The sequence below is a fragment of the Alligator mississippiensis genome, chromosome 4 (genome assembly GCF_030867095.1).
Source record: "Alligator mississippiensis isolate rAllMis1 chromosome 4, rAllMis1, whole genome shotgun sequence".
In the NCBI taxonomy this organism is placed as follows: Eukaryota; Metazoa; Chordata; order Crocodylia; family Alligatoridae; genus Alligator; species Alligator mississippiensis.
In genome coordinates, this window is record NC_081827.1 from 165,385,732 (window position 1) to 165,401,062 (window position 15,331).

At 49.6% G+C, this 15,331-nt stretch overlaps 2 protein-coding genes across 6 annotated transcripts in view; one reads left to right on the forward strand and one right to left on the reverse strand.

The window, feature by feature from the left end:
• PGAP3 (post-GPI attachment to proteins phospholipase 3) overlaps nucleotides 1–15,331 on the forward strand; it is a 97,210-nt gene that overhangs the window by 20,137 nt on the left and 61,742 nt on the right. For 2 of the 5 annotated variants that reach the window (XR_002088800.2, XM_006260215.4), the window contains one exon: nucleotides 992–6,073. The exons of the other annotated variants lie outside the window; for them this stretch is intronic. Coding sequence is in view for 1 of the 2 variants with exons in the window: in XM_006260215.4 (XP_006260277.1) it covers nucleotides 992–1,055 (64 nt within the window). In the remaining variant the exon portion in view is untranslated. Of the gene's footprint in view, nucleotides 1–991; nucleotides 6,074–15,331 lie in introns of those variants that run through there. 5 annotated transcript variants of the gene reach the window in all.
• PNMT (phenylethanolamine N-methyltransferase) lies at nucleotides 9,593–15,326 on the reverse strand. Its single transcript, XM_006260210.4, has 3 exons — nucleotides 15,021–15,326; nucleotides 12,626–12,833; nucleotides 9,593–11,302 (listed from the first exon to the last, which is right to left on the reverse strand). Exons 1-3 carry the CDS (start codon nucleotides 15,172–15,174, stop codon nucleotides 10,867–10,869), a joined length of 798 nt encoding a protein of 265 aa, XP_006260272.1. The 5' UTR covers nucleotides 15,175–15,326; the 3' UTR covers nucleotides 9,593–10,866.

Here is a 15,331-nt window from a genome sequence, read left to right on the forward strand (position 1 = left end):
ACTTCTTCAGTCTGAGCTCTGTGGAGTGCCAGCTGGAGAGGCTGATCTTAAGACCCAGCCCCACTGAAGGGAGAGTGAATACCCTAAATCCTCCCTAGGGCTCTGATCTGGGATTCTGCAGATCCCAGGTTCAATCCCGCCCTTCCAAAATCCTGACTCTTGTGTGGCCTTGGACAAGTCATTTAAATCTTCCTATGTCTCGGGATGCCGTCAGTAACAGGGAAGTGATAGCATTGCCCTACCCCTGAAACATGCTGATAGGTATACTATTCAGATACCCCATCATGGCGTCAAGAAGTATGCTGGTTCCCTTGATGTGTGTAATGCTGTGCCACTATTATGCATTATTCCTCTAGAGCCAAGCTATCCTTACAGTGGTCCACCCAGGGACTAGGCTTCTAACAATCAGCATGGCATAAGAAAGTGACACTGCAGGGAGCCCTGAAGGTGCAGTGCATCAGCCCACAAGCAATGACTTGGAACCATGAATGTCACATAAGCTCATTAATATTAATGAGCTGGTGGGATCTGAATTGTAGGAGCTATATTAGGCAAATGATGCCCTTTTATTGGCATGCTAGTCACCAGGCAGGTTTTTCCTTCCAAGGATCTGCATTTGGACATAGTGCCCAGCCCAGTCTCTTCTGGCAGGGTAAGGCATGTCCCATTCCCACAGCCCAAATCAAACCTTACCCCAGTCTTCTCTGGTTCCCTTGCTGTTGTGCCAACAGGTGGTTCTTTTGAATTAGACATACTTGCTATCAGTCTATGGCACACTGAGAAGGTGGGGGGAATATCTCGGGCAAGTGTTTTTGCCAGCATAAAGATGACTTCCTGGTGTGGTGGGTCTGGCCTGTAATCTGCAAATAGCATGTGAAATATTGCACCGATTACATGGTTCTTTAAAGAAGGTAAACTTGCTGCAGGAAAGACACACACACTATCCCACCTCTGTTAACCTCCACTCACACTCATCCCATTGTTGTTGCAGTTTCCTCGTTGATGACAGCCTGTACCTCTTGAAGGCAAACTCGGACATTATCAAAACAGACTGAAGCTGTTGGAGGAAAGTAGAATGGGAAAGAGCTAACTTTTCCCTGACAGAAGGTGCTGTGCAAAACCTTCCCGGTGACTGTCCCAACAGCACCCCTGATCTCAAGACAGCCTCTCTTGAGGAGCGGTGATGTTGTGCATCTTCTGTCTTCCACTGTTAAAGTGTCCATATCTGGAGCCTCTTGCCATGCCAAGGCCTCTCTCTTCCCAAGCTCCTGGATGCACTGGAAAACACCTCACTCTTCTTCAGAACTTTACTTTTGCTTCCTCCACTCTTTTGTTGCCTTCAGAAGTTCTTACTCTTGGTCTTGTGACTCGTCCCATTAGAGCGTCAAGGATCTGTCAGAACATTGGTGATCCATCTCGCCCACTTGTCCTCCCCACTCGCTGCAACTCTCTTCTGTGCTATCAGGCAACCTTCATTTCCATTTCCACCATTTAAAAGAAAACATTGAGTGATTCTGGGCTTGCTCGGGGGACTTCAGATGGAGTGGGGAAATGGGCAAAAGCAACTAGTGGCATGGTAAACTGAAAGATAACAAGAGCAAGTTGTGGAGACATCTGATCATGACGTTCTGAGGTCCACAGCCTCATTGCTTGCTGAAAAGGGATTATTGTTAATCTTAAAAATGCTGGATAGCCCAGGGTGTCCTTGGGTAGCCTGGATTTATGCTGTGCTGTAAACCTTAATCTTTTGTCCTTTGATTATAAGCAGTGAAGGCACCTTCAGCACTTGAGAGGTCTGTCTTCCCAGAGGCTGCGGGGTCCTTGGGTAGGCACGTCTCACCTCTTGTGAGATAAGAAGTGTTTGAATCTAGATGCTTGTGCAATCTTTGAAAAACTTGCTCTAGTGTGAAATGTGGGGCAGGTTCAGAAGGTTCCACTTTTCCTTCGTTGATTAGTTGTGAATTTTTGGATGCTGCAAAGCTGTCCAGTGTGTCCTAACTGGAGGGAAGGGGAGAAAGCACCTGCCCTGGAAGGAGCAGGTCCTGCAGATTCCCTTGTCTCTGCAGCACTTACTAATTGCTGAGTTGCCCAGATCAAAGTGTCAATGAAATTTGTTGTGTGCCACACGGCATTCCTGGCTCCTGCTACACACCCCACCCCAGCCCTCTCCCCTGTTGTAACTGTATCAGGTGGTAGACTGCTGTACCCAACAGGATAAGGACTTCATGAGGGGAATCCTAGAGTGCTGGGGAATTGTGTGTTAAAGCAGAGACCCCAGGAATGCTGCATTGATTGGGGGGGGGGGAGGGGGCGGGTTGTTGTGTGCCTTTTCTGATAGGTTGCCAAAGGACCAAGGGTTCCTTTGCTAAGTCAGTGATGTTGGAGAGTGGTGGCCTCTTTTTGCCATGGCACTTGCCATGCAGCTGTACTGGCACTAGGTGGCGGTCGTTGCCAGCCTGTTTGGTGTTTCCAGCTCCTTGATCTTGCTTGTGCAAGGTTGTTGGAGACCAGAGCCAGGCTACTTTACATTCTCCCTGCTGCACAGATCCTTGCATTTGGAAGTGGAAAGCTGGTGGCATCCATCCACCCCAGTGCCATTAGAGAAGGGCATGGCACATCAGCTTAGAGAACCTGCTGGTCTCTGCTGGATACTCCGTTGTCAAGCCTCAGGTGTTTCCTAGAGAATCCCTGCCTTACCTGAATGCCCCCTGGCTGCCTGTGAACCCTTGAGAGCATATGGGACAGTTTCTACTTCCATTTAAAACTTTGCAAGGCACCAGAAGCCAAGACTTCTGGCTGACATGGGGCTGTGGTGTTTAATTTGCTGTTTGAGTGGCAAGTGGGGTATGTGTGTCTGTGCACATGACTGTTTTGCAAAGTTGGAGTCCAGATGAGAAAAGGAAGAGTCCCTTTGTGAAGAGGGTGGGAGTATCCTGGTAACAATCAGAAGCTCTACAAAATTGATGTTAATGGGATTCACCCTCTGTGCAACCACATTTTGTGTGTGTGTGTGTGCGCGCGTGCACGTGTGTGACTGGACCACCTCTCACCCAGGCAGGCACCGTCTGTCTGTCTCCTCACGCTGCTTTGCTTTATTTTGCAAAACCTAAACTCTTACTGCAGCTGCCCACTGCCCCTCTGTTGTGTCTGTGTCCCACTGGCCAGGACTTACTTTGCACCCAATAGGTTTGCCTTGGCTGGTCGTCAGTCTTCCTTCACCCCACCTTTTGCATGCCTGAAGAAATTCCAGGCCCTGCCTACCTACTTGCTAATTCTAAAACTCTACCTCTGCCCAAGAATAGACCCCATGCAGTAGGTGACATTTTTTTATTGGGTCCCCAGTGTTTTGTGAGAAGCTCAGGATGATCAAACAAAACTAACACCCTTGAGTAATAAAAGGTAGGAACATGGGCAGGCCCTGGATTTGATCAGCTCACCAGGTCCCATCCTCCCAGGCCATCTGTCCTAAGGAGTTTATAAGGAGTTAGTACACCGGAGGGCAGGGAGCAGATTCAGGCTGACCTGGACAGGTTAGATCAATGGGCAGAGAGAAATAGGATAAATGTAAGGTACTCCACCTGGGAAGGAGGAACCCCCAGCACACCTATAGGTTGGGAAGTGTCCTTCTCAGCACCTCGGAGGTAGAGAGGGATCTTGGAGTCATAACTGACTCCAAGATGAACATGAGCCAGCAGTGTAACGAGGCCATCAACAAGGCCAATCGCACCTTGTCGTGCATTAGCAAGTGCATGACTAATAGATCAAAGGAGGTGATGCTCCCCCTCTATGCGGCACTGATCAGGCCGCAGTTGGAGTACTGTGTCCAGTTTTGGGTGCCACACTTCAAGAGGGACGCGGAGAATCTCGAGAGGGTCCAGAGGAGGGCCGCTCGCATGATTAGTGGCCTTCGGGAAACACCCTACGGGGGGAGGTTGAGAAAGCTGAATCTCTTCAGCCTTCACAAGAGACAGCTGAAGGGAGATCTTGTGGCCGGCTATAAATTTATTAGGGGAGGTCAGCGGGGAATAGGTGACACGCTGTTTACTAGGGCACCCTAGGGAGTGACTAGGAATAACGGGTGTAAACTAGTTGAGAGTGGATTTAGGTTAGATATTAGGAAGAAATTTTTCACAGTAAGGTTGGCCTGGATCTGGAATGGGCTTCCAAGAGAGGTGGTGCTATCACTTAGCTTGGAGGTCTTCAAGAGGAGGCTAGATAGTCACTTGGCTGGGGTCATCTGACCTCGGTCCTCTTTCCTGCCAGGGGCAGGGGGTCGGACACGATGATCCATTGTGGTCCCTTCCGACTCTACAGTCTGTGAATCTATGAATAAGTTGGCCTCCCTCATTCATCTTGCTTCACAACAGAAACTTGGGCCAGACTGTAACACAGGAGCCACTGGCAAAGAACTATAACTCTGCAGGTCTGTATCCAGAGCAGAGGAAGGGAAAACTATGTGATTTGGCAGTTTTATTTCCTAGCATATTGAGCCCTCCTGGATGTAGGTAGCAAAACAGTACAGTCTTTGGCACCTGGAGTTTTGGGAGCACCTACTTTTTGCAAGCAGAGAAGGGCTAATCTTTATGTGGGTGGATCTGAGAGGCTAGGCCCTGGCTGCTATATCAAATCAATGCTGCAATAACAGGGCAGGCCAACTCTTGAGTAAGAGCAAAGATTTCTTGGGCTATAGTAGGAGCTCATACTGCCTAGGACAAGGGTGTCAGATACAGCTGCAGGGTGCGTCCAGCCCATGCAACTGTCTCGGAGGTCCTGGAGGGGCTAGGAATTCAGCAGTAGGGCAAGTAGAAGTGGCGTTAACCCCCTCCTCCCTGCCCCCTTGTCCCCCAGCTCCCTGCATGGACATAGCAGCTCAGGTAGCCACAGGGAGGAGAGGAGTGGGATAACACCAGTGCCTCTTGCCATGCTGCTGGACATGGGTCTGGATCCAGCCCAGGGTGCTAACTGAGTCTGACACCCCTGACCTAGAAGAAATTCTTCCCACAGAGAAAATGCTTTCAGGCCAGTTAAACTCCTGTTGCACTGGAGGGGCTGACCTCTAAACTCTCTTCTCCTTGGGGCTTTCCACATGGGTGCTCTAATGCATGATGGAGACATTCAGGATAGCTTGCAGGATTGTTGCTGAGGCTTCACTTGGGCATTCTGTAGAGGAACAGATTGGGGTGAGGTGTGTGTGAAACAACTGGTTGCATTCAAGGCGATGGAAGTGTCTTGAAATTCAGTTGAAGGAAGTGTGTGTGTGAGACACGGACCCTTGCAGCAAGCCCCACCCCTGCCTTCTGGAAAGGTGGGCTAACTTCTTATTTAAAGCTCTGAGTGTCTAATTTTAGAGGCAGAAGATTAAAAAAAAATACCTCCCTGTCCTTCCACAGCCTGCACTTTCCTGCTGCAGGCTGGATTTGCCACCCTCCCATGTATACCATACAGCTCTCTGCCAACCTACCATATTGTACAATCAGTTCCTGTCCCATCATCCTTTTTGCTACCCCCAAAATGTTACATCTGTTTCCACGTGGAAAATAACCTGACCTTCTCTTAGCGCATCTCCCCTGCCAGCCCCTTTAGCTGTGCTTGTAACAGGAGGGTTGAAGGTGACCTGAGAGGACTGATGGCATGAGCAGCTGTTTTGCTGCTGGGGAAGAAAGAGCACAGAGTTGTGGGTTTCATTTCTTTTAATTTTTTTTAATCTAATTTTTGTTCAAAGATGTTTCCTTCCTCAATATCCAGGTGGAGGGATGGGGTAATGGGAATAATATATACATGTGGAAATAATCCTTTTCTTTTTTTAATGACGGGTGCAGTCTTGGATATAAGTGTGAGGCAGACCTTATACGCCTTGTATAGATCAAATCACTCATCCCTGGGGATGTGAACGTGATTCTTGCATCCTGTTGTTGTCTCTCTTTAAATTGGCTCTTTTGGAGTTTGATCATTTCATTGTATTAGACTTGGGTCAAGTCGCCTATTTTTATTTGATGTGGTTTGCGAACCATCTCAGGTGTCTGTCTTGCATTTGGTCATGGTTTCTCTGGAAATAAAATTATAATTAATCATTGCTACCATTCATCTGATTTCCTCCCATCCCTTCACCCCCTATTTCTGTCTAAATGAGTCCTATTTTAGCAGCTCCAAACAGTAGCATAACTACTATGGGTGCATAATGAGGGCACCAGCCCCAGCAGTAATGTAACCGGGGACAGGGGAGGCAAGAGGGGCACCAATCCCAGACACTGAGTTGTGGGGGGAGGTCACTGGAATGATGCCCCCCTCCCTCAGAATCTTTGCCCCTATTGTAGGAGCCAAGCTGGAGAAGCCCTGTACCTCCTGGCTATAAGAACCATGTGCCAGGACAGTGCAGGAGCAGCCCTGTGGCACCTAGCCCTAGAAACAAACCAGGAGCACTCCTACACTGCTCAGCCATAGGAGCCAGATGCAGGGATGTAGCAGGGGTCTTTGATTCCCCAGGGCAGGTAAGGCCCTCTTACAGCTGGGTAATGTGAAGCTTCTTTAGCTGGGTTTCTGTGGCGGGGGGGCGCACAGGGGCTGCTCCAGGTGTAACAAATTAGTGCTCTTCCCCCCCCACCCCCCACAAGTTCCACTCGGGGCACCAAAATTTATAGTTGTCTCTGCCCCAGGCACTGACTCAAGAGGGAGTGCAGGAATGGATCTGCTACCCAGATTGCAAAACCTGCTCATTACACCTGTAACTCCACACCAAGCCCTTAATTCCTGAGCTGTGCTTCCAATCTTGAACTGAGCAGAGCATGGTGGGGCAGCCAGCTGGGGACTGGGGCTGGGCTAGTGACACTGTCGCCCTGTCTAACACCTGCACAAAAGGAAGGAAGCAAGCATCCACCCAGGACGTGCTGATATTTTTGGAGCAAGTATTAGTTATTGGGTTGGGCTGGAAAGCACAACTGACATGGAGTAAGTGGGTGAGAAGGAATCAGCAGGGCTGGATTCAAAGCCCCTGGCCAGCATTTAACTTCAGGAGGGGCAGGCCCAGTGGTCAAGCTGGCTTACACTGCAACTGCAAACAGTTGGATTTCTCTGTAGGAAGCCTGATGGGAGCAGAATCACAGCCTCCCCCTCTCTAAATTGCATCAACAAGGGCTGGAAGGGAGGCTGTGAAATCAGCCCAGGGGCTCTGCTTGGGGTTTATATATACATTAAAATTCTATTCAGCTCCACTCCCTTTCCATGGCTTTGTCGATTTCCTGCTGTTCAGTTGACGCGATTGTGATGCTCGCTGGCAACTTCATACAATCAAATCCAAAGACTCTTAACACAGCCCTGCTCTTCATTACATATTCCTGGACAGAGATGGAAAGGAGCAATGGGCAGCCAATCCTTATGGGCAGAGGGAAGCTTTCTCACTTAAGACTCCAACACCTCCAAGTCCAGACCAAATTGCTTTCTTTAATGCTGCCTGCCTGCTCTGTTTGGAATTCCTCCCTAGGGAAAGAAATTAGGCAGTCACAGCAGCGATCTGCCTTTTTCCAACAGCGGGCAAAGCCGTAGAAGAGGAAGCTCCACCTAAGCTCAGCCGGGGATCAATTGATCCCTCCAAACAGGGCTTTCTGTCCTGTACCCAGTGCTTGCATACTGCAGTGACTGGCACAATGTACGTACCACGGTTAGTTAGTAACATTAGACTTGCTAACGTCAATGTGGAGGCCACATCCCTCTAAGCTCATCGCAATGCCACTGGACAGAAGGTAGGATTTAATATCTCAAGGTTTATTCCAAGCCTGAAATTCCTTCCACTCCCTCTGTGCACTTGGTAAACCTGCCCTCTATGAATGAGCTAACTCCAAGCAATAGAGCTGTGCCAGATCCAAAGTGGCCCTGAAGTTTCCTGGGGTTGGAAAGTGGCTATAAGCTCCACGGGCTCTTTCCAGTGCAGTTTAAGACCTGGTATTTCTGGAGGGGGAAGTGGGAATGTGACCAGTCACTGCAGACAGTAAATAGGTAGCTCTGTGAGCTGAAGTGTATAAATATTTTTCCAAAAATATATTAATTTTTCCAAAGGTGCTGAGCCACTGCTGTTCCCGTTTTCAGTCGAGGTGTGTGGGTATCTTCTTGCCTCTGAAAACTAGGCAGGGAGTCCTTTAAACTACCCCTTCTCAGTGCAACTTGTGGGCTCTGTGTGCAGTTTTTGTCTTGGGCCATCTGCCAGAGACAAGAGACAGCAGAACTTAAGCTAGTAGTTGGTGCCCATGCCCCACCTCCCCCAGGCCAGAATTGATCCAGCAAGAGTCACAAAGCCTAGATATCAGCAGTGATTTGGCCGTGTGGGGCTTTGCCTGCATAATGCCTGGGTGGTGGCAAATGGCTGCGTAGGAATCTCTGGACAATGCTGGGTTCTTTCCACTGTTCCCAAAATGCTGCTGACCCCTTCCTTAGACAATAGCAGGGGACCATACAAAAAAGTAAAAATCCGTTTGAAGCATGGATGTTTCTTAATGTTAAGATTCTCAGTGACCAGGTTCTCTGCAAAATGCTGCCCCTTAGCCTTTTAGCTTCCAAACAATTTTGGAGAGTGATTTAGAAAGAGGATTAATTTGGGGAAGAATGCCATGTGCTGGTTGGCAGGGGGAAGGGGAGAATTCCTGTACAAAACTTTAGAAGGGTTGGAGTGGAGTTAAAGATTTTGCATTTTAAAAGTCTTTTGAGCAGTGATCCTAACCACTTCACACTCTTATAGAATCTCACCTGCTTTTTAGGCTTTTTCTAACAGATGTGAGGTGAGACAGGATAATGTGCCAAACATGTAAAAGGTTGCCAAGAAGAGGGAGAAAAGAATTGTGTTCTCCATGCCTATTCCATCTAAGATGGACCAAGGTTGGGACACACAGGGCACTGTGGGCCTGGGCCCACACAGAAGCTCTCCAAGGAGCCACTGAAACCCTGCCCAGAGATGTGAGCGAATGATGGACTGGAAGACCCACAGTCACTAGAGGTACTCCCTCCCCCTGGCCAGAGCCTCCTTTCTGGTCAGATAGATAGCCAAAGCCAGGAGGAAGTTGACCAGGAGGTCCCAGGACTTGGTGGGGCCAGGGATGGGGAGTGCATAAATGAAAAGGTGCAGGGAGTAATACAGCCAGAACTTTGGCAAAAGGTTCTTGAGGAGTTGCTAAAAAGGCTGCAGCCTGACGCACTCAAGGTAGACATGTGCCAGGGTGTCAGAAGGGGCAGGTGTTGGGGATGTCCCTGCATCATGCCAGGTATATGCCTGTGGAGATGGCTTCGTAGAGGAGCCACCAGCTGAGGTCCCTGGTGGCTCGTGGAATGAGGGTGGACTGTATCTACGACGGGAAGTGATGGAGTTAAATTACAGCAAAAGAGATTTCAGTTGGATGTTAGAAAAGCTTTCTATCAGAATGTTGGTTTAGCAGTGGCAGGATTCACCAAAGGAGAGGTGAGCTGTCTAAGAACAGGTTAGGCAAACAGATCTCAACCATTCCTGGCAGCTGGCTGATCATGGCTTGGGGAAAAGGGAAGACAGCGTGACCTCTCAAGAGCTCTTCCAGGTGCTTTTGCCCAATGGAGATAGTCAAACTAAACAGCTCACTTGCGTTCAGGTCATAGGTTTTATTTTCATTAGATTCTCATGCAATAGAGCTGTGGCACAGAGTTTGTTTCTCGAACATACCTCTGCTTGGAAAACACAGTTTGCCACAAAATCAGCATATGCAGTCACTAGAATGTCGTAAAAATACTTAGCTTCGTGTAAGACTCTTCCAGGCTTTTTTTTTTTTTTTTTAAACTCACTCTCAAAATATCAATCTCTGAGTTTCCTTTCAATTCCTGATCAGTCAGACTGGCATCAGACCATGAACTTTGCTAATTCTGCCCCAGGAATCCCAGTGAAATTCTAGCTCAGACAGTTATATTCTGTGCAACTATGAAAGTGATTTCATTACTAGTCTTGTTACTGCTAACTTCCCTTCCTGGAACTGGGAATACACTCCTTTTCCATTGCATCTTAGAAATTATTCTGGAGTTGATGCTGAACATTAGTGGCTGGTCTGCTCTGTCCAAAGGTTGCTGTATATCATGCACGATGAGGCTGAGTCGGGGGGGGGGGGGAATAAATGAGCAGAAGTGGGAAGCAGCGGACTTCTAATAGCAGCTCTAAATCTTTCTTTCAAGTAATCACCCCCTCTTTAATAGCTCTGTGACTTGGTTTCCCCATCTATGAACAAGCCTGCAGCTCTCCTCATGTTCTGAGGGTTGCAGAATAATTTTAGGATGTCCTATAAGCACACTGAACCTAAGAGAGTGCTCTGTACATGCCAGTATAATAACTACGTTGGGGTGACTGGGGAAGCTCCCCTGGGTGCTAACTTGGGGCCGGGGTGGGAAACAGGAAAATATCAAGTGCTGCTGCAGCCCGCAGAAGGCCTGGCTGGTTTGCTACGTCTGATAAATACTGAGCTGCTGAAGCAGCAGATGCTTTGCAAATGCATGAATTGAAGATGATCTCACTTTAAACATCTAAACCTAGGGAAGGCTGCCCCCATCTTCTGTACTATCATAGCTCCCAAAACCTAGCTAGGCCTTACATGCTCCCTATTTGGGAACAGGCAGCCTCTGCCCACAGCCCTTGTTGTTAATAGAAGCTTAGAATTTACTAAGGGACCCCTAATTCACCTGCCTCCTTACCCCTTTGCTGCCAAATATATAAAGGACATGAGTGATGTAGCTGGTGGGGGTGTGGGGGGGTGTTAATGGAGGATCATGCACTGGGGGGATTATCTGCCTATCATGGGTTTTATCTAGCTACCAAAGCTGCACATCTATCTTAGTCAAGAGCAAGAGTATTGCCCTGCCCAGCCCGGCATCTTACACCACAGGCTGCTTCTGCGCATGGACAAAGAAGACTCCGCTCACATCGTCCACCCCAATCTTCAGTCTGGGAGGCATGATGTAGGAACGGAAGTCATGGATCTTGTAGCCACTCTTGGTCAAGGCCTCTTTGACATCGGCCTCACTCACTGGTACCACTGAGAGCTTGGCCTCCCCAGCCAGGTAGAAGGACTCCTCCAGGGCTCCGATGAGGAGGAAGTGCCCCCCTGGCTTGAGCAACGAGGTGACATTCTTCAGGGCTCGCTCAAAGCTCAGCCGGTCGGGGCTCACAGCCTCCAGGCAGAAAGTGGAAACCATGGCATCAGCTAGTTGGTGGAGTGGGGAGCCCACCGGGTTGGGCTGGTGGACATCAATGGGCAGGATCTGCCTCAGTTTCTCTCTCAGCTTCTGCTCTTTCTCCTTCCACTGTTCCCTGTGTGAGCCAGGAAAGGATCAGGGCTGCCCATGAGAGAGGGCATGGCAGGGGTTGGGGAGGGAGACTCAGCTGGTCACAGGGAAGGGGCATTAACAAACATGTTGAGTCTGATTTGTGCTACAGGCACACAAGGGAGATGAATGCATATGGGAAGCATCACTTGGGGAGTGAAAGAGTCATGGGCCTGGACTCACTTATAGAGCAAAGAGGGGAGAGTGGGAATGTGTGCGTCAGACCATATGGGTATGAGTGTGAATGGGGGTGACTGAGTGTGAATTGGAGGGAGTGTGACTTGGTGTGAGAGGCCATACGGACTATCCTGCATTGGAGGTTTTCAAGAGGAGGGTGGACAAGCACTGGACAAGGATGATTTAGGAGGAGCATTCCTGCCTTAGGGCTGGGACTCGGACCACCTACTCTGTGTGCACCTTCCAAACCTGTGGTTCTATGACTCTAGTGTGAGTGTGAATCTGAATCTGCAAAACTGTTAGTATGCATGTGTATGCGTGCAGCTGAGCATGACAGAGAGATGGCATGAGTGTGAATACGAGAGCATGTATATATGACCCAGTGCCCATTTGTTTACATGTGCAACTGCATATCATTGTGACTGCGTACGTGTCATACTATGGTAAGTGCATATCATACCACGGCTAGTGCTGTGGGAGTCATAGACTCTTTGTATGAGGGGCCCCCACCTGTGATACATGCAAGCTGACAGGACACCACCAGTCCCTTCTCCTTTGCTCACCACCCCATCTGCACATCCCTGCAGCTCCATCCCCACTTTCCTCTTATCCATTCCTAACTAGCAAATAGCAACAGGTCCTATCCCCCCCAGCTTTGGAAGTATCTCCATTGACTTAAAAATTCAGCCAGAGTTTGGGGTTTTAGGCTGAGCTGCCTGGTGTCTCCAACGCTACCCAGCCCCCCAGCGCAGTGGATCCCCTCACTCCTGTTCCTGGTCACAAAGGCCACAGTTCTCCTTACAGTGTGTCTGCACCCAAACCTCTGGACATCAGAGCCCTGTGTCTTGCTGGCAGGGTTATACCACCTCTGCTGCCTGGAGGAAGGCTTCTGGCACCATGCAGCAGCTGGCAGCAGGCACATGTAGATGCTCCCATGCCTTCTGCCAGCCCCTGCTGTCTCTGGTCCTTCCCAGAGTACACTTCAGGGGGCAGACACAGGTAAATGCAGACAAGGCCAGCCTCAACCCTGCCAGGACCCAGTCCATTCAATCTGCTTGCACTGCTGTTAGCTTGGCCCTGGCACCCTTTCCAGCCCGGTGTCCACCCATGCCATACTCTGACCACCGCTTACCCTCTGCCCTCAATCTTGCAGACATGTTTGATGTAGGGGCTCCAGTCAAAGACATCCATCTTGTCCTGCACCCATTGCCGGAGGACCTCACGATTTACCTCCAGGTAGTCAGTGGCAATGATTTCCTCAAAGTGGTCACAGGCACTCAGGAGCTGGTAGATGGTGGGACCAGAGCCGATGTCTATCAGGGTGTGGCCGTGGATTTCACCTAGGGGAGAGACATGTGTCAATACGAAAATTATAAGAAGGAAGGATATTTTGGTCACACCCACTGATGTTGGTGGGGCTGCAGTGGTGTATCAGAGAGAAGAATTGGAGCCCATGTCCTTGAGCAGTGATTCTCAACCAGGGTGCCACTGCACCCTGGGGTACCCCAAGATCCTTTCAGGGGTGCTGCAGGCTGTTATACAATGTTAGTACTGTTAGGTATACAGATGTGATTCACAAGATAAACTCAAGTGATTTCAAATGGGAAACACCCTGCCCTGCTGTGGGCTTTCTGAGTTGTTTGCAATGGAAGAATTGCGGTAGTATTTTTCTGTAGTCAAAAAACAAGCAAAAGCTAAGAGCTGGCATTTTTGTGAAGTACCTTGAGTCTAAAAAAAGGTTGAGAACCACTGTCCTAGACTCTTCAGTCTTCCCCAGTAATAAGAGACCCAGAGCAGGGTGGTTTGAGCTGATGGATGCTACTGAGGCTGTAAGACCCACTGTCACCTTGGTCTCTGTGGGTCCTGTCCCGGAGAGGCTTTTGGGAGGAGGCCAAGCTGACACCCCGAAGGGGGGGCCAGTTTCACGGAACCTAGAAGCCACGGGATAATGACCTAATGCATCTGCTGCTGTTTGCTGATATGCAAAGACAAAAATAAGAAAAAAAAAGGGGGGAAATGTCCTTGCCTGACCAATGGCCCTGGAAATCCTGACCCAAGAGGAACTTAAAGATAACAGCTTTTACTTAGAAATGGCAGCTTTGCAAAATGAGATAATGGCTTGGCTCTAATCCCAGAAAGGCAGTGAGGCTAAAAGTGAGCCCCCTTCTGAAAGAGATAGTTAACGAGAAGGAAGGTATAAAAGAAAAACTGGGCCCTGAGCGGAACTGCTTTGGGGAGGACAAAGCTGAGGACCCAATAAAGGAGGTAGTCTCGCCACCCTGGATGCAGGGTGGGGTTCCCAAGACTCATCAGGTAATAACTTAGAACAGGGTGGGAATGCCTTTCCTCCAGCCCGACCCACTAGCGGCTTGTAAGCTTGCGGTGTTGATTTGATGCGTGTTGTTTTTGCAATAAAAAAAGTTACACTTGCTGTTTTACCTTGGCGTGTAACCTGTGGGTTACCTTGGGAAGGGAGGGAGCCCTAACAGTCTCCACAGTACCTGCAGCACAGTTAATCCTATAGAAACGATACGAGAGCAATGCTGGCAGTTTTCAATGGGGATGGTGCGAAATGGAAGCCAGGGCTCCTGGGTTCTGCATCCCTGCTCTGAAAAGGGAACACAATGTAATGCAGGCGTCTCCAACTCAGGCTGTAGTATTTTGTGGCTTGTCATGTGGAAACAGCTTCTTCTTAGTTACAGAAAGTTCTATACCAGTATTTAAGGTACAGAGAGAAGCATTTGCTTCTGCCTTTGTAGCCAGCCTGTCTTGCAACCTGAAAGGTTCTGCTGACCTCGCGCCAAGTCTTATGCAATAACACACTTCGTGGACCCCCTGTGGGTTCAGCAGCACTTACTTTATATCCCACAGGCTCCTTGTAGGCTAGATCTGCAAGACAAGGGGCAAAGGTTGTAGAGCCAGGAGAGGTGGCAGCAGAGCAAGCGGTGGTGGGGTGAACAGGGATGGATCAAGTGGTGGAAGCTCAAGGTGGCTGCAGGGTGAGCTGGATTGTGTTGTACAGCTGTTGCTCACCCCTGCTCCTGATGGCCAGGTCCAACAGGGTGCCAGTGCCTTGGCTTCTTTGCAGGTGGTGCCCGCATTAGCTCTGTCCCCAAATTCCCTGGCCTGCCAGAAGCTGGCAGGCTGGATGGGATATCCCCTCAGGCTGGATCCAGTTTGTGTGTTGTACCTTTGACATCCCTGGTGTAATGGTTCCAGCCTGAGTGTAGGAGCCAAAACACTTAGATGCTACACCCCTGCTCTGATTGGGAACATGGTGCAGAGGTTAGAGCATGAGTTTGGCAGCCAGGACTCATGTGTCCCATTCCCATGCAAGCCATCACTTCTTTGACTGACTTAGTGGTGTCACCAGTCTGTTCTTCAGTTTCCCCAATGAGGAAAAAAGGAGATGTTCCCACTGTCCCACCTCCCGGCGCAGCCTAGTCATTGATGCTCGTAAAGCCCTTGGTCAAAGCAAGGACTGGGATAGGCTCATGCCTGCCCCACCACCCCTCTCAAACACTCACCTGTAGCAAAGGCCTCAGCGAGACATCGCAGCTTCCAAGGCACCACACAGTCCTCAGAGGTGAAGTCAGCACGGGGGGGCATGTAGTTGTTCTGCAGGTAGGCATGGGGGTTGAACTTCTGGTAGCTCTCCCCAACGGCAGCAATGCTGCTCATGGCTGGGGGATTGGCTGGCCACTTTGTGCCCCGGCTGGGGCCGAGGCAGCTGCCTTTATAGTCTCTTCCTCATGTGGCTCAGGGCGTCGCAATGTACTAATTGGGCCCAATCAAATTAGGGCCGCACGCGCACCAGGATCTGGTGCTCCCTGCAGGG